We start from the raw sequence: 27,468 nt of genomic DNA, 5'->3' as shown, positions 1-27,468 counted from the left end.
TACAGCGGCAAAGATGCACAGTTGACCTGTGCCTCAGTCGATATTTCTTCTACATATTGGATAATTTGTGCTGATTAACAAAATACAGCGTCATTGTGGTTATAGGCTTGTTGTTTATTTGTTATCTATGCGTTGTACTGTGGATATCTTGTCAAGTACTCGTATGCACGTGTGTTGATGGATCAAGTCAGTAAACATGGAGTAAACCCTATCTTCATGCCCACACAAAGATACAGTGCGCCATATTATTTTGACATTTTATCTATTGTGTTGGTTTGAGGTTCCACACTGGAGTATCACATGAGCCTGATACTCAGAAACTCCAGAATCATTGAGCTCAACAGTTAAAAGTGTCATGGATTATCTGAAGACTCCCAATTCAAAGCTGATTTTTATGCTTTTTGAGGCATTGAACACTTATGCTGAAGTTCTCATTCAAAACAGTAGCTAAGGCGCGGTGTGGCGCAGGAGGTAGAGCAATTGTCTTTGGAACCGAACATTCCTGGTTATATTCCAAGCTCCTCCTGGTGTGTTGAAGGGTTGTTGAGCAAGATATCGAACCTCTAACTGCTCCCCTGGAGCTGGTGGATGGCAGCTGACTGCTCATGGTTCATCCATGATGAGTTAATTGCAGAGAACAAATTTTTCCATGGTATTAAAAAGGGATAAATTATTATTAAATTATTATTATTATTTTGTGTGGCCATCAGTTAAGAAATAGACTTTAATGCTAATTTTGTCTTTGTGGGTTTCCTCCCACTGTCCAGAAACATTCAGCAGATTAATTGGAAAAAAATGAGTGAGTGAATGACTGTTTTGCTATACATGTGGCCCAGTGATTGACTGGTGACCAGTCCAGGGTGAACCCCACCTCATGCCTAATGACAGCTGGGATAAGCTCCAGCATCCCCTGCGACCGCGATTGCTCGAAACGTGGCTGGCAATGGATGGATTTTAGTCTAGAATGAAACTTGATTGGGTGGCACGGTGGTTCGTGGTTAGTCCTTCCACCGCATAGCATAAAGGCCCCGGTTTGATTCCCACAGGGAGGGTTTCTATGTGGGGTTTGCATGTTCTCTCTGTGTCTGCATGGGTTTCGTCCAGGTCCTCCAGTTTCCTCCCACAGTCTAAAAACATTCATAAGGATAAAATGGAAATTTTGTGTGAGTTAGAGAGTGACTGGTTATTTGTCTTAATATGTGATCGATTGGTGACCGGTCCTGGGTGTACCCTGTCTCTTGTCCAGTGACAGCCGGGATACACTACTGCATCCTCACAACCCAAAGTGAAGGATAAGCGGAAGATGATGGATGGATGAAACTGGATTGATAACACCAAGTGTCTTCACACAGTCGATTCGCCTTTCCAGACATTTCAGAAGACAGACGTTTCAGAATAAAATATGATCGATATTACTCAAAGTGAAGATATTTGAAATCAGTATTAAGATTTACGATATTTTGATGTGGGATATACGTTGGCTGATGGATGGGCTTCCTCAAATTAGTCAATGACAGTTATTGGAAATAAAATGCATCAAAACTTGAATTTGAATATAAGATATTGCCTAGTGGTTGTTGTGTTTCTCTGTCGACTAAAGTTGGGTAGTTGCCAGTTGTGTGACAATACATAGGATTACAAAATAGATATTTTCTGTATGTGTGTGTGTGTGTTTGTGTGTCTGTCTGTGAGAGGGGAAAGTAATGGTGACTGAAGAGACAAAAAAAATGACACACCATGTTCAAAGTTTGAGTCCAAATCACGCGTTACTACTTTTTCTGTTTGAGCTTCACATGTTTAATTCATGTGTTTGCAGTTCTAAGCTTATCCACCCCTCAAAGTGGAAAATTTCTCTTTGCTCACCTGACTTCAGTCATGAGCAGGATTTGTGACCTAACAAACCTCAGGGCCAATAGCTAATCCTAGTGTTGCATTAAGCAGACAAGTGACTTGTAGTGAGGAAAATGTTGTGTCAAGTGGTTCAAGTTTTGAAGCTAAAAATCGTGACATTCATGTTCCATTATATGGGTCTATTAATTATTGTCTGGAAGACTGATTTAATCAGGACTCTTCTCCTCCTTTCGGCTTTTCCCTTCAGGGGTTGCTACAGCAAATCAACCTTCTCCATCTAACCTTATTCTCTGTATCCTCCTCTCTCACATCAACTATCCTCTCTCACTACGCCCATAAATCTTCTCTTTGGTCTTCCTCTAGACCTCCTGCCTGGCAGCTCCAAGTCCAGCATCCGTCTACCTATATATTCACTATCCCCCCTCTGTACATGACTGAAACATCTCAGTATGGCCTCTCTGACCTTCTCTCCAAAACATCTAACATGGGCTGTTCCTCTGATGGACTCATTCCTGATTCTATCCATCCTTGTCACTTCCAAAGAGAACCTTAGTGTCTTCATCTTTGACACCTCTAGCTTTTGTCAATATTGCTGTTTCTAGGCAACACACCATTGCTCGTCTCACCACTGTCTTGTATACCTTTCCTTTAATTCTGGCTGATAGTCTTCTATCGCATAGTACCCCTGACACTTTTCTCTACCCATTCCAACCTGCTTGAACCTGTCTCTTCACCTCTTTCCCACACGTTCCGCTGCACTGGACTGTTGACCCCAAGTACCTGAAATCCTCTAACTTCTTGATCTCTACTCCCTGTATCCTCACCGTTCCATCCGGGTTCGTCTCATTCACATACATACACTCTGTCTTTCTGGGACTAACCTCATTCCTCTCCTTTCCATAGCATACCTCAACCACTCTAGATTTTCCTCAACCTGTTCTCTGCTCTCACTACAGATCGCAATGTCATCTGCAAACATCATTGTCGATGGAGATTCCTGTCTAACCTCATCTGTCAGCCTGTCCATCACCACTGCAAACAAGGGGCTCAGAGTTGATCCCTGATGGAGTCCCACCTCCACCCTGAACTTCTCTGTTACTCCTACAGCACACCTCACCACTGTCTCACAGCTAGCATACATGTCCTACACCAGTCTAACACACTTCTCTGCTACTCCAGACTTCCTCATACAATACCAGAGTTCCTCTCTTGGCACCCTGTCATATGCTTTTTCTAGGTCCACAAAAACAAAATGCAGCTCCCTCTGGCCTTCTCTTTACTTCTCTATTAGCATTCTCAAAGCAAATACTGCATCTGTACTACTCTTTCTAGGCATGAGGCCATACTGCTGTTCACAAATGCTGACTTCTGCTCTCAGTCTAGTTTCCAGTACTCTTTCCCATAACTTCATTGTATGTCTCATCAACTTTATCCCTCTATAGTAGCTGCAATTCTGCACATCACCTTATTCTTAAAACTGGGCACCATCACACTTAGTCTCCGTTCCTCAAGCATCTTCTCACTCTCTAAGATCCTGTTGAATAATCTAGCCAGAAACTCCTCTGCGCTGCCTTTGTCTTCTTGATCTCCCTTGTCACCAGGGTCATCCTACAAACCACCATCCTATGCCGTCTACCTACAGTCTCATCGACAGCTACTTTGCAGTCACTGATCTATTTCAGGTTACCTCGTCTATACAAAATGTAGTCTATCCGCATGCTCCTACCTCCTCTCTTATAAGTTACCCCATGTTCCTGTCTTTTCTGGAAAAAGGTGTTCACTGCAACTATATCCATCCTTTTTGCAAAATCTATCACCATCTGTCCCTCTGTGTTCCTATCCTGTATCCCAAATCTGCCCATCACTTCGTCATCCCCTCTATTGCCTGCACCAACATACCCATTGAAGTTGCACCAATTACCACTCTCTCATCTATGGGGATATTCTGCATCGCTTCATGTAACTCGAGAACTTCTCTATCTCCTCTAACTCACATCGCACCGATGGGGCATAGCCACTAACAACACTAAGAACCTTCACACCTTCAATTTCCAGTTTCAGACTCACAAGTCTATCTGACATTCTTTTCACCTCCAGAACATTCCTAACAAACTCCTTCAAGATAACTCCTACTCCATTTCTCTTCCTGTTAGTACCATGATGCTACAACTTAAAGCCTGCTCCTAAGCCTCTAGCCTGACTACCTTTCTACCTGGTCTACTGGACACACAATATATCCGCCTTCCTTCTCTGCATCATGTCGACCAAGGCTTTACCTTTTCCTGTCATAGTCCTTATATTCAAAGTCCCCACTCTCAGTCCCAGACTCTTGCCTTGCCTCTTCTCTCTGTTTCCAAACACGCATTCCTCCTCACCTTCTTTGAGCAACAGTAGTCCAATTTCCACTGGTACCTTGTAGATCATTGGTACCAATGGTGGTCGTTGTTGACCTCAACCGATCCGGTAGGAGATTATTAGGTTTGATTTGCATGTTTGGTTTTGCCAAAAGTTTTACGCCGGATGCCCTTCCTGACGCAACCCTCTGCATTTATCCGGGCTTGGGGCCGTCTCAGGGAGACACTGGCCCATGCCCCCCTGAGGCTGCATTACTGATTTAATCAGGATTGTAATGGCTAAATTAAACAGGTGAAACAATGAGGCCTTGGATCAAGAAGTTGATTCATGTGTGTGTTTCTACAGGATATTACACTCATGCATCCCGGAATACTGCTCATTTTGCTGTGCAGTGTTGAGGGCAGCAGCTGTGTAGATTCCACTGCAAGAATAAACATGCTATGTTGTTTACGGAATGAAAATAAATGGAAGAGAGAAGTTGACAGATGAATGTGTGTTGCCTGGGCGTCATGCTTCACAGTCTGTGGGAAAGCTTGCAGATTTCGGCATGGTGACCCTTGTGTTGTGCTTTCATCACTACAGATGTAAAGATGAATAACTGTGACGAGTGTAGTGACCAGGCAGAAATTTGCTGATTAGACTGTTTTCCACAGTTTTCTGAGTGGCAGAGCTAAAAGTCTTGCATGAGAAAAGGAACATCAGAGAAAAACCTGGTCAGGAAACATGTAATAAATTATGTCATAAAATATAAGAAGACCAAAGTTGCAGATAATTGATTCCCAGAACTGGTTCCCTCATATTTAGAATAAACCTGTGTTTGCATTCAAAAAATAGGTTCAGTGCCATAAATGAAAGCAGGGCATCTCAAATTTCTTCAGTCATAATTAATGTCAGTGCTTTTAATTAGTAAACCTATTTTGATCACCACATGCTCTCTATCTTTTTTTTTATTTGTATGTTTCGGACATCAGCATCATGATGGATGAGCTTGTGCAGGACCTGGTGTCTGCACTGGAGCAGACCTCGGAACAGAGCAAGCTGGGGGAGCTGTGGGAGGAGATGGTCCTGAGTCCACTGCATCAGCGTCGGCAGATTCGCAGACGCAGGGGGCGAAAGCGCCATCGTGAGTCCTCCTTCTGTCCGATTGAGCACAGACGCTGCTGGATCGAAGCTTCGGAGTCGAGTTTAGATGAAGCTTCAAAAAACTGCTGGCGCAGCACCCGCCAGACCCTCGCTGCCTCGATGGCCAACTGCAGTGACTCTGACGACATGGCTGCCACCAACCAGTGGCACTCCTTCATGAGAGGCCCAACAAGGACTAGGCAGCCCTCCTGGCCAGAGTCTGACTCCTTCACTGAGATCAACCCCGGACGGCCTCACAGGAGGCGCAGGAAAGTGAAACGTGTGACCTCAGATGTCACAGTTAGGTTGCAGAAGACTTTAAAGGTTTCTGACATGGATGGGAAACAAAGTCACAGGCCATCTAGGATGCAGCAACATATTTCAAGGTCAAGGACCAGGGCCAGAGGCTGGACTGGAGCAGAGAGGCAAGCTGAAGGAACCAGAGTGATGGGAAAGAAATACTGGAAGAGAAAGATCACACTAAAGGCCAAGGAACACCGAGAGGGTGGCGACGAGAACATGTCTGAGGGGTAATTACACATAAACAAAGGTCCAATTGCACATTGAAAATGTCTCCCAATTGTGTTTGCTTGGTTTTTGGAAAAAAAGCACTATTCTTTTACTATAGGACCATCATTCAGAAAAGAATCAATCCATACATGACATCATTGTCATTGTCAACAAATGTATTCCCTCTTACTTACATGCAGTATATTTTGCATGAACGGAATAGCAGACCTTAAAAGATAGGCATTAAAATCAACCTGCGAGGTATTCACAGAACTGTAAAAGCCCTTTTTAACCTTTAGACGAAAAGTTACTTTGGCAGTTAAACCCCAAACATAAAAGTAATGACAATTTCTAATATCAAGTAGCAGCAATTAAACAACGCAGTATTGAAGATGATCTCTATGTCCTAACTGCATCTAGCTCTACTCGTCAATATTAATTGTCGTCAACTAAACCAAAAAAAAGTATTCCAATCATTCTACTCCACTTTAGTGTGTTGAGTTGACATTAAAAATGAATGATAGAGACTCTTCATCCGCATCTCCTAAAGCAGAAATAATCACCAGGGAGGGATCTTTGATAGTTGTGCCTCAGGGTATCTGCCAACTCATTATTTTCTTTCAAGAAATATTGTCACATACAAATAAGTGACTTGGTATGTTATTGATTTGTTTTGAAATTAATTCTTTTTTAGAGCTTGGTAAATAAATATGTGCCAGTGTCCCAGTGTAAACCCCGGCCGTGTGTGTCTCACTTAGTGAACACTAATGTGGCTGTAAATGGTACAACAATTATCACAGTGGAGGCGCAGACCGTCCTGTGACAGGTTTGGGCCTGAGTAATGGTCACTGAACATGTTTTATTTTTCACGGTGACTTTTCTTTTGTGTTTAAAGATTATGGCACCTTACAAAATAATTTACCAAATATATCATATTAATAACTAATGTTAAGATAAGCAGGTTTACAAGCATCTTATGGCAACTAAATTAATACTGTTCCAGGTAAATTATACATCACAAAGAGAGACGTGGAGACATGAATGTGAAGCCTAAATAACAATGCCCTGGCTATTTTTCAATCAAACAGTCATTCTGTTTTTCATATAACATTATTAAGCTCAGGAATTTTGTGTTGGCAAAATTTTTACCTGTAGTGCTTTGAGTTTTGGGTATCTTTCTTTTTTCATGTATGTATAATTTAACTGACTTTCAATATCTCAATGAGTTGATGAAGATGCAGATCTGGAGAACAGCGCCGGTCATTTGCTCAGAGGCTGATAAGTAGCACAGTTTCAAGTGATGCCATTCCATTCGTCAATTTCTTGCCCAGCTCTAGCTGTCTGATGGCCTCTCACTTTAATGATCTAATTTTCTGACGATCATATAAAAATTTTTAAACCAAGGCAGTTGCAGGAGCCAGGAATGGGTCAGCCACAAGGCTTTACATCTTGTGGTTTAATTTGTGTTGACCTCCCTCGCCCCTAAATGGTACTTGTTTTCTTACTTTATGGAAAAATCAATAGCCGTCTTGACAGAAAACAGCTCCGGAGAAGAAATAAATGGGAACACCTTGGCATGCTGTCAATCATTTCTCACTTACACAACGCCAATGCTCTTGATTGCTGCTCAGTAGACTGCCATACTGTATTGAGGGCTGAACAATCTAATGGTTAAACCCTGGCAGCTTATGAAGGATATGAAAAAATGGCAGCAGTGATGAGGGCTTGACAGTGGTACAACAGCAATATTTATAATCTGAGAGTGCATGGTCCATTTGATGTCAGACACTGGTGCCATTGTGAAAATGTCTTTTGAAGCACTCTGATTTTGTTGGTTTCTGATCATTCCAGTTGCCCCCTTTTTTAATACAGTTTTCTGGTCTGTTAAAATGTGCCTCTCTTCAAGGTCACTGTTTGTCTGTGCATATCGAGCAGAGCTACGCCTTCAGCCACCCAAGTGCAGGCAGAGCAGCTGTTGTAGCTCCAGTTGGGCTCAACATCCTTGATTAGACCTGGCCCAGCCTGCATCTGGCGCCCAGGCAAGTGCAGCAAATAGGCCACACCTGTGGGTAGAGGCGGTCCTGGACATCTCCAGCTGTGTGCTTCAAGTGTCGATGTTGACTTTAACGTCTCCATCATTGTAAAAAAAAATAGTGCCACTGCGCACCCTGTGCACCCAGCTTTGTTAAACTGCAATTTGTATTGTGAAAACTCTACCAGGAGTTTTTAGGGAAAGCTGTGCATGATTTGCCAAAGTTAATTTTCATAAATCTCTGAGACTAATCCAATTACTGCAGCTTAAGGAGGGTGGGATAACCCTATAATCAGACACCCATGGAAGAGGGCATCAATTTGGGTTGGGGTGGCTTGTTTGAAGAGCCTACAGATCCATTGTTATCAGCGTTCTGCCCCCTTCATTCTCTGCCTCTACTTTATTCCTCTGCAGAATGAGCCCGGCTCAATAAATGGTGGTTAGCCTGTAATCTCTGAGCAAAGTGCTCTGCCTCTCCCAGGAGCAGAGGATTATATCCTAATGATTAGTGCTCATCTGGATACTGTGTTTTGCTTCACTTTGGATTGTATATAGACAATAGGACCATGGGGGCAGTAAAGTTTAGTGCTAAAACACTGGGATGCCTTTTGTGTCTTTGCCCTTGCCTTTGTTTTAACATAGGCATTTGTTTTTTCATTTAATTCTGACTTTATTTTCGTGGAGCACAATCCTTGTGTGGTCTTAGAAAATTCCTCAATTTCATTAACTTCAGCTCAAATGCTTGTCATTTTTTCCATTCCAAAGGTCATTGACTAAGAACAAAACGAGTTTTGGTCTTAAGAAAAAAAAGGTGTGTCTCAATTATTCATAGAATGAATCAGTCAATACTTAATGGAGCGAGTCTCACATTGAACCAGTGATGCTCTAAGCGACATCACGTTGCACTTTTAATACAGATAAATTCTTAATGGGTGTCTGTAATTAATTGTTTATACCTGTGTTTTTTTTCCCAAACTTTGCACAAAACCCCTAAATAAGACATATCCCCAATTTTGAAACTATTAAATGGAACAAGGCACCTGCTTGATGGAGACAGACAGTCAACAACTCATCGATTAATCAAGCTGGGTGCACTAAGTCTAGCATTTAGGCAAAATGCTCATAGTTTATTGTAAAGCTCGTGTCCTCTATTAATGAGTGAGCGTCGTGTGCTCCAGATGCCATCAGGATGTGTCCAGAGGTGAGGTGCAGCTGAGCAGAGGCCTGGGGAGTCAGTCTGGAGAGAGGGGTGAAGGGGCTGGTAGGACAGTCCAGGAATGCTTGGCTAGTCAAGACATCTCCCAGAATCCCCGGAGAGGCCTTCTCCTTTTCACATCTGCTTCTTGCGGATGTGAGGAGAGACGATGCCTGACCATCTGTCCAGGATAAGGTGCAGGCTGGACAGACGTTTTTCTGATCCTGCTAACACTGGCAGTCGTGTGCAATATGGCAAAGCACCGTATCAGCGCATATCTGACCCTCCAGCCTTTGAGCAAGGTCAGTGCGAAAAGCACGGCAATGGAGGTCATTATGCAGTTTTCCTTTTTGAGTTTTACAGGCAGATTTATGAATTGCATTCATGTCTGTGCAACTCATTTTAATCAGTGTCACTGAAATATTTATAGATATATATATAAATATATAGAAACATGAGTCAGTAAATATTATTTGGATAAGACGAAAGGATACATTTTTGTGAAATATTACGTTTAGGCTTGAAAAACAAAAGAGATTTTTTTGCAGTATACTTGATTGTATGTGTTTCTCTAAGGAGGAACAACTGTACAACAATTTGACCTTTCCTTTAAATATGTATGTACACACTGTATGTACAGTTAGGCTCAGAAATATTTGGACAGTGACAAAATCTTCATGATTTGGGTTCTGTATGCCCCCAAATTGGACTTGAAATGAAACACCTACAATGGAATTGAAGTAGAATTGGACAAATAAACATAACCCTAAGTAAAATTTGTTGAGAATATTTTGTAGGCAATGACTGCCTGAAGTATGGAACCCATAGACATCACCAAAAGCTGGGTTTCCTCCTTTGTGATGCTTTGCCAGGCCTTTAATGCAGCTGTCTTCAGTTGTTGCTTGTTTGTGGGTCTTTCTGCCTTTAGTTTTGTCCTGAACATTTGAAATGCACGCTTAATTGGGTTGAGATCTAGTGATTGACTCGGCCATCACAGAATATTCCACTTCTTTGCTTCAAAAAACTCCTGGGTTACTTTTGCAGTATGTTTTGGATCATTGTCCATTTGTACTGTGAAGCGCCGTCCAATCAACTTTGCTGCATCTGGCTGAATCTGAGCAGAATGTATATCCCTATACAGTTCAGAATTCAATAAACACAAGTGACCCTATGCCATTGGAAGCCATGCATGCCTGTGCCATCACACTGACTCCACCATGTTTTACAGTAGATGTGATGTGCTTTGGATCATGAGCTGTTCCAATTCTCCTCCAAACTTTCTTCTTCCCATCATCCTGGTACAGGTTGATCTTAGTCTCATCAGTCCAAAGAATGCTGATTCCAGAACTTGGCTGGCTTCTTCAGGTGTTTTTTGGTAGAGTTAATTCTGGCCTTTCTATTTTGGAGGCCGATTAATGGTTTGCACCTTGTGGTGAATCCTTTGTATTTACTCTAATGAAGTCTTCTCTTTTTGGTAGACTTCTTGGAGAGTGTTCTTCACTTGAGTGGATGTTGTGAAAGGGTTTTTCTTCACCATTGAAAGGATTCTGCGATCATCCACCACTGTTGTCTTCAGTGGATGTTCAGGCCTTTTTGAGTTCTTTTTGAGTGCACTCTTTTTTTTTTTTTTCAGAATGTACCAAACTGTTGATTTGTCCACCCCTAACATTTCTGCTATCTCTGGTTGATTTCTTCTTTTTTTCAGCCTCAGGATGGTCTGTTTCACCTCCATTGAGAGCCTCTTTGACGTCATGTGTCTTCACAGCAACAGCTTCCAAACGCAAACACCAGACCTTTTGACTGCTTAATTGATGACAGGTTACCGAGGGAGGAGCCCATGCAGCCTTGTTATTTTTTTGCAGCCTTCTAAGTCAATTGTCCAATTACTTTTGGTCCCTTGAAAAAGAAGGGGCCACGTATTAAAGAGCTGTAATTCCTAAACCCTTGCTCCAATTTGGATGTGAATACTCTCAGATTACAGCTGAGAGTCTGCACTTTAAGTCCCTATTATTGATTATATAATTGTATCCTGAATATTTTTTCGTAAACAGCTAAAATAACACAACTTGTTTCACTGACCAAGTATATTTCACGGCCAAACTATTTATATCCCAGTTAAATGTGAAGTTATTAATCCCAAAAATGGTACATTTCCAGTGAAAGACATAACCACTCCCCTTCACCCCTCCCTGGGCCCCCTTGACCTTGGAGTGTCTAGACGTCCTGTCTAAGTTGGTGGAGGCTTGTGAGATAGGCAGAGAAACCTGTGGTGGAAAAGGGGCACAAAGGGTGTGGAGGAAATGTAACGGGGGTCGCCTGAAGCTGTGAAGAGCAGCGACGACGGAGCTGTCGCAGCCCATACAGCAGATGTTGGCCAGTTGTCGTGTGTGGAACCCAGAGGGAGGGGCGAGTTGGGTGTTTCACTCTCCTGTCATCCTCCACAACACAGGCCGGATTAGATTGGAGTTGACAGCAGAGGATATTCAATTAGATTGTGCATGTCACTCAGTGGCTTCGATCAGAGTCTCTCCTCATGCCTTTGTGTTTGCTATTGCAACAACAGAGAACATGGCATGCTGTCTTTTTGTGCCATTTCCATTTCCATTTACCTCCAGCTCCAGAAGTCTTTCTTATTTTTCTTAAGTATTTCTTGTTAATTTATAACTTGTTTGGTAACAATTTTTTTTAATTTGCTTTGTTCACTTTTCAGGTACTTCTAGTCTTGTCTGACATGAAAGATGATTTCATTTGGAAACTGAAATCGTCCTCCTGAAATGTGACTGATATTACAGAGAGGCTCAAGGTAATTGGTGTTATTTTTGTCTCTTTGCAGGGAAACCAGCAGTACTTGTAGCAGTGACCCCGGCCTTTTCACCAATGATGAAGGGAGGCAAGGTACTGAGCAATATCGTTTTGAAAGCGATAATGTACAGCTGATCTGATCAGCTACTACTTTATATTTCACACGCTCAATAGGGAGCACTGACAAGCATCGTCTTTGGAATGAGCCGAAGATGAAACTCCAAATTCACTGTTCAATTTCCATTGATTCAACAATGACAAGAAGCTTTCGTCAGTGACATTGCTGATTTGGAGTTCATTGTTTAGTGGTTTATATAAAGTCCCAATTTTTTCAACGCCACTGTGTCTTGAGCAGTAAAGAGATATGGAGATGAAAGAGAACTTCTTTGTTAGGGAAATAATTGGCATTAAAAGACACAACACACTGGTGATAGCTTGTTTAGGGTACAGTCATCCCTTTTAGAATGACCTTTTTTCACAAGTGTATCAGTCTCATTACTCTCTGTGGTTAAAACAGGTCAGAAAGCATTTTATTTGAAGAGTTTCACTTGAAGGTCACTGACTTGAGGATTGCCAGGTTTCTAAAGTGAGATGCGGAATCATTAAATCTGGACTGTAACCCTCTCAACTCTGCGGGAATGCTGGGAAAGAAGAAGGAGGTTTTGCTACAATAGGCTGGTTGGTGGGCACCCAGGCGACTCTAATAAGACGTTGTCATGTCGTGTTAATGAGCGCTGAAGCCTTTGCTAATCTCATTAGCCATGGTGGGGCCAGTCGGCCTCTGATTTAACAGTTGTCACTACACCTTGACTGAGAGAGGCATGGTTCCTGTGTGCTTTTCTGACTGACAGCTCAGAGAAGAGCCAGCTGTCTGGGGACTCGACTAATGTTGTGCAGTTGACTAGGAAAAGGAATAATTTAACATGAAAGCAACACCTTTTGTACACTAACACTTTGTTGATCTTCACAACTATTAGAGTTCCTGCAGTTTCATTTAACATTTTCCATTCAATATAGCTCACAGACCACTGTGGAAATGTTTAGTTTTAGATTTTACTTATCAAAGTTCCGTTATTTATATTTAACTGTACCTACTGTAAAATAAGATAAAAATCATCAAATAAGTGAAGTATAAAAATAAATGTCTAATGAGTAGTTTGCAAATAAGCAATACTTATAATACTATTCGAAATAAAATATGTAAAGTAAAAAGTAAAGTGAAAAAAAAATCGTAATTTACATTAACATGGATGGTGAAATTGGTAGCGCTATTGAGAGGTTGTATTGCACGACAGAATGAACAGAAAGATAGAACAAAGTATACATGAGCGTATACTATGAGCAATAATAATAATAACGATAATGATGATAATAATAATGAAAGGTGAAGAGTAATTTTGCACATGACAGTGAAAATATTGCACATTGTGTAAAAACATGACATTCCATGACATAATAGAGAAATATATTGCACATATAATACATTACCGGTGGTACTGAGTTAAATATCGCACATGATCATAAAAAGAAATTATTCAGCCCATGATGTTGAAAGTAGTCGTGCGCATTGTTTAAGAATAATAAGTATACTAATAGACGAGGTAATGAGAAGTTGTATTGTACACAATACATGAAAGGATGTAACCTAAAAATGCACATAAGCACGCATATGATTCTCAGTCCTATGTGTCACATTTCCTTCCTGCAGAAACCAGGGGAGTTATATAGTTTGATAGCCACATGTAGTAAAGACCTCCTGTGGCATTCTGTGATCTCACCCTGTGTGAACAGTGTCAGAAACATCTGCTGAACATAGAATTAGTGTACGTGAATCAATGTGTCTATCACTGGTGCTTTTGCGCAGGTGATGACGAGCAGAGTGACTGGTTCTTCGAGGGTGACTGTGGAGTCAGTCTGCTGCCTGGCTGGGATTCGGACACTCAGCTCTCACTGGATGACAACCACCCTTCATCCACCTTCTTGCAACCAGTACGACCATCTCAGAAAGGTCACGTAACACTGTTAGCCTGCCTAAAATGCTGAACATAATGAGCATAAAATTGCCCCCAGTATGCACATTTTTTGTTTGGGCTCTATATGCACAAATTGCAGAACTGAATAATCTCTCCAGGATGCTTCATTTGAAAAAATGCAGTGTAATATTGATTACACAACCCATCTTTGGATAGGGTCTCTCTGAAACAGCCATAAAGGCTTACCTCATATGTGCTAAACTACAAATATTTGACATTAATTTTTATGGTTCTGTAAAATCTTTTTAGATTCAAAATAGTCTATAATCAACACTAAAGTTGTTTGGTGTGCAAAGGTTCTGCTGTTGTATTCTGGGAAAACCAAAATCCTTCTGTCCATCTGCATACATAAACACAAAGATTCTGTTCTTTTTTTTTTTAAACAGCAACTGCTTGGTGTTTGATTCATGTCCTTGATTTTATCAAAATATAAACAATCATCCCAGGAATATGTCTTTAATTCTGCAGTTACGAGTTACTGAAACCATCTTACATACACTTAATGTTTACATTCTTGTAAACGGACTACTCGTGAGTTGATGTTACACAGTAATACAAAACAATGCCCTGGCTCTAATAGAATGTGGAATTTGCCGCAGTTACAGAACCAGCAAAGTGTCAGAAATCACTGACAGACACCCACTATTATAGCTCAGCATCAGGTGCAACTGGAGGCACTGTGTGCTCAGATTGTCCATCCATCTCATTCTTATGAAGGCAATATCTCCGTGCTGCTCCAGGCTGTTTATTCAAGTTTGGTAGAAGTTTGGTGTTCATTTGAACTCAAGGAATTACAGATAAAACCCGTTTTCAAAGTTGAACTCCACTCTTGACTATCCACTCATGTATTTGGACCTAACTCATGAAATGTATTTAAATTTGAAATTGTCAGGAGGGATGAACAAAATGAACACATTATATCTTCAAGGTCATGTGATCTCACATTGTATTTTTTGGCTTATTAGGTTGCTCCTTCATCCATCCATTCATCTTCTGCCGCTCATCCTGCACTCAGGATCGCGGGGGATGCTGGAGCCTATTCCAGCTGTCAACGAGCGAAAGGCCGGGTACACCCTGGACTGGTCGCCAGTCAATCACCACATACATAGACAAACAACCATTCACTCGTTCATTTGGGGCAATTTCCTCAATAAACCTGCTGCATGTTTTTTGGACTGTGGGAGGTAACCGGAGAATCCGGAGGAAACCCATGCAGACACAGGGAGAACATGCAAACTCTACACCCTTGTCGAACCAGGGTCCTCTGAAGCAGAAGCGCTAACCACTGCACCACCGTGCCGGCCTATATACACACACGCACCCACGCATGCACGCACGCACGCACGCACGCACATACACACACAGACATATGCAGTAGAGTCATCCAACCTGAGAGGTGTTAAATCTAGTTGAATGTCTTGAACACCAGATTATATTAAAGAATTTATTGCCCCTGATCAACCTGCCCCACTGAGGCCCAGAGTAACAGATCTGTTGCCAGACCTGAATTATTGTTTTATTAGTAGCCCTTCTTAATAGGTACAGAACTGTCCCGGGTAAACTTGGTTGTTTGAACATTTCTATCACTCAAAAGTCAATGATATATCTGATTCTATTGCAGGGTATCGCTCACATTTCAAGCGACTGCCTGGCTCTGCTGCCTGTTGCATAGGCAGGGATAATAGAAGGCTTCCCAGCAAGGTTAAAGCAAATTAGCATTATTTTTTCAAGTTAACTTATTACATTGACATCATTTTTATTATTACATGACATTAATTTATGTATAATTTCTCTCAAATCTCATGTCTTTGTGTTCTGCAGGGCAACACCACACCAGCTTTTGTTGACAGATTGAGGCACTTTACTCAAGATCGGAACCAGAGAAAGTGAGAAACACAATCATATTGCACTTTTGATGTATTAAATCATTTTCCATTGTCAATACCACTGCAGTAATTATTGTATTATCGTTTCCTTTTAGCTTTTGGCTTCCATCAGTGGGAAAACGTGACCGGAACAACGTATGCTGCATTTTTACCCCCCACAATCTTTATTAATCTTTAGTTTTATATGTGACTGTCAACATCTAAATGTTATTGATGGTTTCAATTTTACAGCTGAACCCTTTGTGCCCTTTACCCGTGTGTCCTATCAGCGTGATGCCAGAGAGTTTGCATCTTAGATGTTCCTCCTCCATCTGCCGAAACAGGTAGTTGATGAGATTGAATTGAGCTCTTTCCAAAGGGTCTCATTGGAAACACAAGTTGGTCTTTCCTACTGAGGCTCAGTAAAATGATAAAGTATTAGGCTAAGTCTGAAATTAAGCCGTCACTTAACAGTTCTGTAGTAGTGAGAAAAAAATCACTGTATTCAAAGATGTAGTTACACTTAGTCTGATCTAAGGGCCTTCATTTCTGATAAGATAGTGAATTGAAGCCTGTAAGGTATAAGTATGCATTTAAGTGTAAATGACTCTTCTGTATTTTTTAGTAACATACCACTCACACTGAAACACAAGCATTCTAAACACGAGTCATCGCTCTCATGAACAGCAATCCTAGCCCTCCATCTGAACTTTACTGAAAAATAGGCCAGTGGAGAAGTAAAACTTGTCAGGAGAAACATTTTAAGTCAGTAATTTTTCAAGGTCAGTGTTCCTAAATCATGAAATCCCAGGTGTTAACATAGTTGCATTGCATATTGAAATCCCAGCATTTCTCAAACTGTACACACACAGACACACACACACACACACACACACACACACACACACTCACACACACACACACACACACACATACACACATACACACAAAAGTTTATCCAAGAGATGTTTGTCAAAGCACCGTTTTGCTTGCAGTCACACTGTTGGATCTGCATGGGGGACTATTGAGAAGCTTGGAGCCCCTTTGGCCTAAAAACTGTGGGACCCCTGATTGTATTGTTTCCACATTGCGTATTTATAGTGCATTTTTAATTCTGTTTCACACACCCTTTCTCCCTCTCCTGTTATTCGCGCTCTCTCGGGTTATTTCACAGAGCACTCCAGTGCTCCTTGATGAGGGGCAAAAACATGATGGCTATGAAAAGCCCCTGACTTCTTAGGGCTTTCTTTTCTAAACTGGTCCTTTCTTCTGCACCTGAAAGGTTCCTCCAGATTCCAGTTTGAGGCATTGTGAATACTAATTTCCTTCTATTAAAAAGCCCTCATATCCCTGTCATGCTCTCATTTGAATGGCAGACTCAAGGGAGACCTCTTAATTCCTTTATAGTGGGATTCAAGACCCTTCACTTCAAAAAGTATAAATCATACTCCCAAATGAATGAGGGAGAGGGAGGGATTGACGAGAGGGGCCTCTGATGTGTCCCGTTGGATGGCACGAGCTGAATCTATCTCCCTGAGCTGCTCAAATCCACTCTCCAGTGACATGGCTCCTCCATCCTTATGACCCAGCTCTGCACACATGGCACTCACTTCTATCCTTCAGCTCCATCCAGAACTTTCTCACGATAACAACAATAACAACAACAACAATAGCATTGCAACCTATGCTGTTGCACATAAAAATGAGGCCAGTAAACCCAATATTACCTTTCCTAAGTCTTACCTCACTGTATGTAATTTAATTCAAACATCGAGCCCATTATGATTGATTCCTATGCTGAGCTCCAATGCGCCTCCTCGCATCTCTGTTTTCTAACATGCCAGGGAGAAACATACTTTCCCTCAGGGTAGAGTTTAAGTATTAATCTTGTAGTGTGGCCAGCTTGAAATGATGCTGTTTTAATAAAAGCTGTCATCTCCTTTTAAGGCGAGTTGATGGTGGCAATCAGATATTTGATGTTAAGTGGTAAAGGCTGTTGGAGGGTTGCACGCTGTTTATCCTCATCTCGATGCTTTGTGGGATTTGGTTGTAACGCTCGGGGCCAGTGGGCACGTTAAAATGCATAACTGCCTCCCACCTGAGTAAAGCGGCTGCAGCTTTTATCTATTGACTTATTTATTTCTAAATGACACTTGCGCCGTGAGATAAATCATAGTCTCATGCCACTCCCTTCCCAGTTTTCATTTTAATTGTGAGATCTTGGTGTCAGCAGTTAGTATATTGGTGTGAATGGCCTATTGATTATTGATTTGGAGCTATTGATTATGTTCCTTGGAGACCCTAATCCTTTCTGATTCATTTGAATACCTCTATTAATCTTGAGATCCTGGCCACACCTGAAGCACCATGTACCCTGATGAAAATAGATAGCCATTTTGTAACTGCAGCATCTCAGGCCTTTTTTGATTTATTATTTTTAATTGATATATTTGCTTTTGAATGTGTGTGCCAAAATTACAATTGACCCTGTGTCACTACTGTTTTAGTCTTTAGCCAAAGGGACAAGACTGTATTCTAAAGTGTCTCATATGACCTGAAAAAATCCATCTTTGATACTCTTTCCTCAGTGTCCTTGTGCCTTTGGTAGAATTTACTTGTTTCTGCTGCCCATCCTCATTATATTCTCCTTTTTTTTCCTATGTTCATTGCCAGTGGGCCAATACAGATTTTTTTTCCTATCAGTGTTTCAGTATATTGTTAAACAAAACAACTGGTCAACATCTGTGACGCTGTTAAAAACAATGAAGTGCCAGATGTTATGTGGTATATTAGAAAGTGGTGTTTTTTTTTTTTTTATTCAGAGCCTTGTAACATGGTAATAAAAAAACATACTCTAAGATGAATGGTAGAGTTTTGCCTTGGTTAATGAGCCAGTTGATGGTTTTCTCATGTTTGATTAGCATTGTGCTTAGAACGTTAGTGGCCCGGAAGTGGCTCTGGCTCTCTGATGGTAGCAGGGCACAGTCCTTGTCTCCCCAAGGGCTTGTGGGGTCTCTGGGTGACTCAGCTCCAGTATAATGGCTGCATAGATGGAGGGATGGACTGCAGCACATTAAGGCCAAATGCGCTGGGGTATACTTTTAATACTGCTGGTGTACCTTGTGAAATAATGCAACGTTTAAACGTCGATCGATTTTGGAATTAAAAAGTTAGTTTGCAAAGATATACTGTGGGGAGTTCAATGCCTGAGCTCTTTATCAGGGGCGCAAATGGCTGGTTATGTGCTGTCCGACAGAAGTACGATTGAGGGATCGATAGGCTCGTGATTTACTAACTGGAGTACAGGTAATCAATAAGTATAAAAGTAAATGAAATATGCATTACTGGGATTTTATTAGAGAGGGGTAGCAGAGAGAGAATAACGGTCAGGCCATTTATTTTTATATCTATTGATTATACAACATAGAGACTTCGCTCAAAGTGTGCCCTGCACAGCTCGTGACATCCTGTGCCTGCACACCGGTCATGTGATTTATAGGTGCTGAGGTCATGGAACAGGCTGCCTGTTAAAGGCTGCCTTGACAGGGCATTGTTGTTCGTAAGAGCTCACATAGAGCTGTGAGCTTTATGTAGCTTTCAGTCCGAGAAGGGAAAAGTGGGTTAACAAGGTGTTCCCCATGCCGCCCTCTTCATTTTTCAGCTAGTTATTACATGTTCATGGGTAAAGTTCTCTGCACTTTGTAGTGACCCAATATATTGTTTTATTTTAACCCTCTTAGAGATGTTGTGTGTATATAAGAAAGAGAACTATTCACCTTAAGCTTTTTATCTTTCCCTTTGTCATTTTGTTGCTCCCTGACAAGCCAAGTCTCTCTGATCTGTCCGCTCCTTCTACACAAACATGCACTGCACCCATCACGTCAGCAGCTCTGACCCCCAAATCCAAACCCCAGTGACGGAGCCAGACCTCGACTTTGAATTTACGCTTACAAGTTGGAGAAATTAAACTGTCAGGACATTTTCTCTGTGTTGGTAATCTCGACACAAGAGTCACGGTGAGGGTTTTATTTCTTCATGTGAATTCTCAGGCACACATGCAGGAACTATCAATGATAAAGAATAATAATCAAGAGACATCTCATTAAAACTGTTATATTGCAATTAACATTGGCTTGGTTTGTCTATGTCTGCATGTCCCCCAGGCAGAATAGTACCACTCCAGGACTGTTCATGACAGGAGACATGAGGAGGAGGAGGAAAACAGAGACTTTCACACCGTCAGGTAAAGGCCTTCGCACTGATGCTTATTGCATGTACTTAATGCACTATACAAAGTGCATCAGTCGACAATCTGTGTTTTGGGTGCATGCTTTTTGTTTATTTGTCATCAACAGACAAGTCAATTGAATGTTATCTATGTAACCATTTTCTTGCAAACCAATGTAGCAAAAATAAACAATGAAAACAGCACCGTACAATCCTCCCCAGATTAAAAAAAAGTTCAAGTTAGTTAAAACTAAAGTAGTTAAATAATAACAGTATGATAATGAATAAATTAGTAATAATATAAAGGAATGTCATTAATGTGTGGTTGTATGAAAACACAGACACATCTGGAGGTACCAAATAAAAAGCAAATGAAATGATAGTGCCTAAGAGTGTTGAAAGTAAGTTAAATTGGAAATAAGCATATAGTTCAATCCAAAGCTATTAAAATCAAGTATTATTCTAGTATCTAGTATACTCGGTCAGAGTTGGCCGCTGTGTTATGCGATGAGCTTTCTGTGTGAAGCAGGACAAAGAGAAACGGAATGTGGAGCTCAGCCCATTGGAGATGTTACCTAGCATCAGCCACCGAGTATATTTGGACCAGTAGATCTTCTCTTTCATCAGACTGATGGCTCGGGGGCCTTGTGTCTTTGTTGGATTGAAATCCGAATTGGTTTGTCCACCTCTTCCTCTGCGTCCCCTCTCTGTGCTCCAATTCAGCAGCCGCTGTTTGTCATGTAAATAACAAATGCTGGTAGTTTCCTGATTTAGTGAGGGGTGCAGGCCTCTGATGTATATTAATATTGCTGCACAGTGTACTGAACCAGAGTCCATCATTCATTTGGATAAAAGAGGTGGAATTTAAAACCAGCCAATGCTTTGCTTGTATACAGATTGCATCCATTTATTGCACTGAATGATGGAACTGCTGGCAACTCTGTCCTTCACCTCTGCAGTGCTAAACCACTTCCCATCAAAGTAAAAAAGGATTTACCCCTGCCCCTTTAGGACCTCTCATATTCTACATTTAGTACTGGGGGCAGCCCCCACTTTTCTGAGCAAGAAGAAAATGTTCAACAAGCATTAGTGATGCATATGCTATCCTCAAATGATATAAGCCATCAGTACAAATATCTTTTTTGTCCATGCCCCCTCCCCCCAATTTTTCTTTCTGTCCTTTCAATGTGTTCACTATGTACAGGTGCTGTTATGTACTTCTATTTATTTCGGAGTGAGAAGTGACCTGAATCATGATCTGCTTCCTATATTGCATGGAAGAAGCAATCCTTATTGGCACATCCCCTTCAGCCCCATTCAGAGGGTGTGAGTCTTGAGTCTAATACCCCTGTCCACCATGATTTATCATGCATCCAATGTTGTCCAATGTCAGTTTCTGCAGCTGTAACTGCTCTATATAAATCTTTATTTTGGCAGCCTGCTGCACCATGTCTCTCCTCAGTAATCTCACCGCCACCAGGAGATGCACATTCCCCCTGACAAGCTTTCACACTCTGTGTACAAATTTTGGTGGGTTGCCATTCTGACATCAGTGCGGACAAAGACAAATTCAGCTTCGCTGAGTTGCTCAGTGCTGTTGTTTCTGGTAAACATCTTGTTTGCATGGAAAGAATGTTTTCTGGATTTTTGTAGAAAGAACAACATGGGTCCATGTGTGGATCCGACTGAACGTGACAGCCTAGCCTTTGTTTGAGTTGGCCCAGGGAAGTGGATCGTTGTATGTGCTAGTGGTTGATTTGTAACTCTGTAATCAGGAGTGAAAATTGTCTGCTGCTGGAGGAGCCTGCTCAGGCTCCCTGGGGAATTACTGTGGCGGTACCCAGCTGTTGCTTTATCTTCCTGTTTTAGCCTTTTAGCACTTCCGCAGCAGCAGTGAAGCAAGTTGTGAAAAAAAGAACAACAACAGGGAAAAAACTCCTATAAAGCCAGGTATCTGTTTGAATTAGATGACCAGTCCATTTCTCAGACCTAAATTGACCACTTTCCACTTTTCCTCCAACCATCAATCAAACAGTCAAACTCTATAAAGGCACTTCTTGCTAGATATAGAACAAAGCATTCCGGTTTCCTCTAAATGTGAGATGCAGTTTATCGTTATATGTATTTATTTGAAGATAAGTAAAGATGCTGATGTAATTGTAATTCTTGAAGTTCTCTATTGCCTCCTAAAATGCCCTTTATCTTCAATTTCATCAAGGCTTAGTGATAAGCATGATTTTTATGAAAATGTTTTTTTTTTTTTTGTTGCTGTTGTAAACTGGAAAGTGCCACATATGGGTGCCGAAATGAAGGCCAGCCCCTCATTCAGGCTAGCTGCCTATCCTTTACGTCACGTGTCTCCTTGCCTAAGCAAGACGGCTATGTGACAGATCACCTGCATCGGAGGCCTGCTGTGTTCCTGCCTGGCGGCACGGCCCCCTCTCATTAATGCCCAGGTTGGTGTGAGGGCCGTATGGCAGCACAAGACAAATAACGCTACCACTCAGCCATCACTTCTGCTGACAGAAATGCAGCCCACCGCACTATTTTGCCCTCTCCAGCTCCACTTCCCAACCTGCTTGTGTCCTTCAACCCCCACCCCCACCCCACACCATCTCTTCTGTCTCCACCCGCACCTACCTGATTTGCTCCACAAAACTTTTGTTGGTTTCAGTTGCTGCTTGAGGCTGAGCTCAGCAGTCAAACACATACAAGTGGACACAAAGTTACTGCCCTTGTAACCATTATGATTCTTTTTCCGGGGCTTCTCGCTCACAGAGAAGATTTCTTTTCAGTAGCTCAGCTACTCTGCTCTCAACCTTTTTTGTGTGTGAACCTTCGGGGAGGCCTGATTTGGATATCCTGTTGTCCTGTTTTTAACTGTAAATGTGCTTATGACACATGTGTGCTTGTGTGTGTTTACAATAGAGGAGGAGAGAGAGATGCAGAGAAGGAAACAGAGAGAGGGGGTGGGAGAATGAAGAAACACAAAGGCGAATCATTAAAGAGCCTTGTTCATTTAAGTGTGGGAATCAGCAAGTCCATGACTGTCAGTGTGTAATTAGCTGATTAATAAACAGGGAGAAGGGGAGTGCTCCAGTAAAGGCTGTAATGATTGTTTTTAAAGAGCATCACATGAGAGCTTATTAAGATGGTAAGATGGTTCCATTCAACTTCCCATTATCACCTACAATAAATGCATGTACCGTAATTCCCCCATTGACCGAAAACCGTCGCATTATGTCTTCATTGACCTTGATGTAAAACTAGTTGAGTGTAGGTGTAGATGCTCTTATTTAAACAATTTATTTTTTTCATTAATCATTTTTATATTATGCGCTAATCCAAACAAAAATAATAATGTAAAAGCAAGACTAGTTGTTGGTGAATACCCTTTTAGTCAAATGAAACATACAACCAGTCAGCAGTGATAAGCAACTCATGTTAATGCACACATTAAAATTCCTGCTGCTGATGGTCTGTTAATTGAAATAATAATAGGTAATTTGTATACTAAATATTCACAATGCATTTAGTGATGGTTGTTCATTGTCTGTCATTTTATTATAATGAAGCAGCCACAAGTAATATGAGATAATGTTGACGCAACCATACATGAGAGTTCTTCCTATACAGTTAATTGTTAATGTTATGTAGTGTCAGTTTATCCTCCTGCCTAGGTCAAAGCAGACGGTCACTGTTGACCAAATGAAAGTCAAATGAGTGCGCATTTTTCTAGGTTTGAAAATTGTCTCTTCATATAAGTAAGTCAACAAAATATTTGACTCAGCCCTGGTTTTCGGGGGCCATTTTAGGGAATAAATGTTTTTGATATTACACCTTTAAGCTTTCAATTAATGCTCCTTATAAACATTTCACCACAGTTTTTTGTTGTATGTATGCAGATTCAATTCAGATTTCTTATTTAATTAAGCAAAGAAAAAACAACAAAAATCAAGTTTAGTACAAGCAACAATATTTCAATATCTAAATCAGATTTTATAGATACTAACATATTTCTTGAGTTTTTGTTTCTCCATTAAGTTCACATGATACGTCCTGAGAAATTACATGATGATGATTTTAAAAGTCCTATCTCAAAATGAAACCTCAAGGATCACAGTCAACCAAGAGATACATGACTATAGTTTCGAAGTTGTATCTTTATTGTTGCTTTGAAGATAATTCAGCAGCAAATCCAAACTAAAGCTAAACAAACCAAATTCAGAGACAGAGGCTGGGCATATATCAACAAAACAATACAAAATAAAGTAAAATAAAATAAAACAAAACAAAACTGTGCATGTTTCATCAACAGGAGAAACAGTGGATTTTCCAGAAAGAGTGGAGGTACAGCTGGTAAGATTAGCCCTCCATAGCAACTCTTGAAAAGAAGCAGGAGTTAGCTATGCAAACAGACAGACACTCCTGGGTCACTTTGTTGTGTACTAAAATGATCAACTGTTTGTTGTTCATGTAAATATCTACACAGCCAATCGCATGGCATCAACTCAGTTATTTCAAGCATGTAGACATATTTAAGAATACCTGAAGTTCAAACAAGGCTTCAGAATGGGTCAAAAGCTATTTAAATGACTTTGAACACTGCATAATTTGGGATCCATTTGAGAACTTTGGATCAGAAACTGCTGAACTAAAGGGATTTTCAATTATTTAGGTTTTGAGAGTAAGAGGTCCAAAAGAGAGAATTTGCAGTCAGTTGCAGTTGTATAGAAGATGTCTTCTCAGTGGCTACCTTTCGCAGGATAAGATAAATGTCATGAATCTTAAGTCATTGGGAACTTGTTTTTTGAACATGACAATGTGGTCAATTTCTTCAAGCGACCTCAATATTAACTTGATATTGATCTTATTTAGCACCTCTGGGCTGGGTTAGAACAGGAGATTTACATCATGGATGTGCAGATGACAAATCTATAGCAATGGTGGTGTCATGTCAGCATAGACAAAAACATAAGGAATGTTTCCAGCATCTTGTCACAACTATGCCATGAAGTATTTAGGAAGGTCTTAAAAAACAAAAGTGGTTCCAACATAGTACTAATAGACCACTAATAAAATGGCTGAGTGTATTAATGAATTTACCAAAGCAAATTAACAAACGATTTAGTGAACTCTCTGTGGAGAATGAATGTGAAAACCAAATAGATTCAATAATCCACCTGACCAAGAGGCACTGATTGATGAAGTAAGTAAAGCATTGCATCCTGCTAAAAGCAGAGCAAAGGAAAGTTGTCAAGTTTTTTGGCCTCCCAAGAACGGAGACTTATAATAGTCCATATTGAAAAAAAAAGATGTGACTGTATCTCTTGAAACAACAGCTTGGGGTCCAGAACCCCTTGACAATGAACTCCTTTGTAATCTGCATTATTTCATAGGATTGATGTCAAGTAACAATTGGACAACCTTACTCCTACATGAACAAATCCCAGCTGATTGAGAGTCACGATCATCCTGCTCAGACAAAATCTAAGAATTGTCAGAACAGAAATGTTAGTTAAGACAGTCAGGCAGATTCTGCAGAGTTTAAAGCTGCCAAGAGAAAGACTCAACGCAAAAATTGTAGTGCCTTTACTTCAAAGCAATTTTGGTTCACAAAGAATTGCCTGGGGCAGAAATGCCTTGGTCACATGTCATGTCTTGAGAAGATAAACTGCTAAATCAGCAACAACTGCAGGTACAGCATGAGGTCATAAGACTTTGGCCACTGTGTAGCCCCACTATATATCCCGACCTGAACCCAGCAGCCAGTTCAATATCAATGAATGAGCTCTTAAAAAACTTAATTGGGTCCGCAAGAACCCAAGATCAGTCCGAGGCCGGACTGAAACACTTTCTGGAGCAGTTCTGAAGGATACTCTGGATGGTCATCAGATGGAGGATGCCATAGCTACGTTAACATGTCGAAGGTGTATGATCTCTCAAGGATGCTGTCAACATTGAGCAATTCATTATTATTGTGAAATACAAATGCATTCTTAATATAGTGAATATACGGATACTGGAATTGGAGCTGCCATACAGGAGGTCTCGAGGACGACTTATGGACGTAGTGAGAGAGGACATGAAGGTAGTTGGTGTGAGAGGGGAGGATACAGAGAATAGGGTTAGATGGAGAAGGTTGATTCACTGTGGCGACACCTGAAGGGAAAAGCCAAAAGGAGAAGAAGAAGACAAATGTAGTCTTAATAATAACTCTTGAATAATGTCTCCTGAAGATGGTATAGAATGGAGGAGACATGGTTGATGCATAGAACCAAAAGCAATGCTAACCTATGATCAAAGATGGGTATATAAGATGGGCATGGAGATTTAGTGGTGCTGTGGCTCTTCTTTGCAAACTGTTAAATAAGAGGGATGTGCTTCCAAAATCTAATTCAGGAGGAGCTGACTGTTTCACAGATAATCTTGGTATAATTCATGGTGGCAGGCGACACCTACAGTTGCTCTGATTTCTTTCAGTTCAAGATCCCTTCCTGTGCCCTACTAACCAAACTAAGCTTCTGACCAGGAAACAAGACCATCTCATGTTCAAAGGTTGTGGGATGGTATCACCGGGAGATTCCCTGGCCATTGCAACTTCAGGACTTAAATAAAACATGGTACTGAGATCCATAGCAACCAAGCAGGTGCTACAGGTTGAATCAACCTGTCCCCTGGGAGGGAAATTTTCATGGCATATGCTAAGGAATAACGCCTGATGTGGTGGCAGAACATTAGAGAGATGCTGAAAAACTACTACAAGGCTGTGTAGAGTAGGCTGCAGAGGCTTCACAGGTCAGTCTCTACAGTGACAGTGGCATAATCAGGAATAATTGGAAGGCACTCAAATAGCTTCCTGTAGTTAAAGTGGAGTGATGTGTGGGGTTGTGTGCTTCCTGGATATAAATTGGAGTTTGTTCACCCCTGCTGGGTTGCCTTAGTGATTGTGTCCCATGTAAAGACACAAACTGCCCGATAACCTGCGTGAGACCATCACTGACGGTGTCACTTTCTGTCCAAGTTGGGTGAGAAATTGTGTCAAAGCAGTTAAAAGCTACATTCAGTTTTATTATATAAACATTTATAAAATGATTGATTTGTGACCACTTTAGATGCATGTTTGGATGTATCTGCATAGATGAATGTTTGTTCCAACAAATTTGAAGTGAAAAATCCAAAATGAACAATTTTCCTTAATAAAATATTGAAAATCGTCATTCATGAAATGTAAGGTCATTGATCACAGCTTTTCTGGGGTGTGACCTTGACCTAGCTCTGACCAAAAAATTGCTGTGAATATGTTGTTCAACCTGTTTTATTAAGACACTTACTAACTCAGTTTCTATCATTTCTCTGAAATATGTAAATCTTTAGATTTTGATCCTGGTCTTGAACTATGTTCAAGTCATTTGTTTGGGTTTGACCTCGGCATCGGTTAGTCATCGTTCCCCCAAGTAATATTAATCAATTATC

General features: G+C 41.0%; 1 protein-coding gene and 1 long non-coding RNA gene across 3 annotated transcripts in view; both read left to right on the top strand.

Moving 5' to 3' along the window:
• The window catches only part of LOC147237461 (G patch domain-containing protein 2-like), a 32,027-nt gene that overhangs the window by 452 nt on the left and 4,107 nt on the right, over positions 1-27,468 (top strand). The window contains exons 2-9 of one of the 2 annotated variants that reach the window (XM_086149334.1): positions 5,178-5,858; positions 11,899-11,960; positions 13,732-13,875; positions 15,522-15,601; positions 15,722-15,786; positions 15,882-15,921; positions 16,018-16,109; positions 19,929-20,008. In XM_086149334.1, coding sequence (XP_086005460.1) covers positions 5,182-5,858; positions 11,899-11,960; positions 13,732-13,875; positions 15,522-15,601; positions 15,722-15,786; positions 15,882-15,921; positions 16,018-16,109; positions 19,929-20,008 — 1,240 coding nt within the window. In that variant the 5' untranslated portion in view covers positions 5,178-5,181. Of the gene's footprint in view, positions 1-5,177; positions 5,859-11,898; positions 11,961-13,731; positions 13,876-15,521; positions 15,602-15,721; positions 15,787-15,881; positions 15,922-16,017; positions 16,112-19,921; positions 20,009-27,468 lie in introns of both variants that reach the window. The other variant, XM_086149325.1, reaches the window with a different exon arrangement.
• LOC147237462 (uncharacterized) lies at positions 20,575-22,276 on the top strand. The gene is made up of 3 exons (XR_015106362.1): positions 20,575-20,668; positions 21,197-21,316; positions 21,430-22,276. It is a non-coding gene; the product is annotated as an uncharacterized LOC147237462 (long non-coding RNA).

The sequence above is a fragment of the Fistularia commersonii genome, chromosome 1, assembly GCF_037954325.1.
Source record: "Fistularia commersonii isolate RoL2024-O1a breed Wild chromosome 1, RoL_Fcom_v1.0, whole genome shotgun sequence".
NCBI lineage: Eukaryota > Metazoa > Chordata > Actinopteri > Syngnathiformes > Fistulariidae > Fistularia > Fistularia commersonii.
The sequence above is the reverse complement of the archived record's forward strand: the minus strand, read 5'-3'. Positions and strand labels throughout refer to the sequence as shown.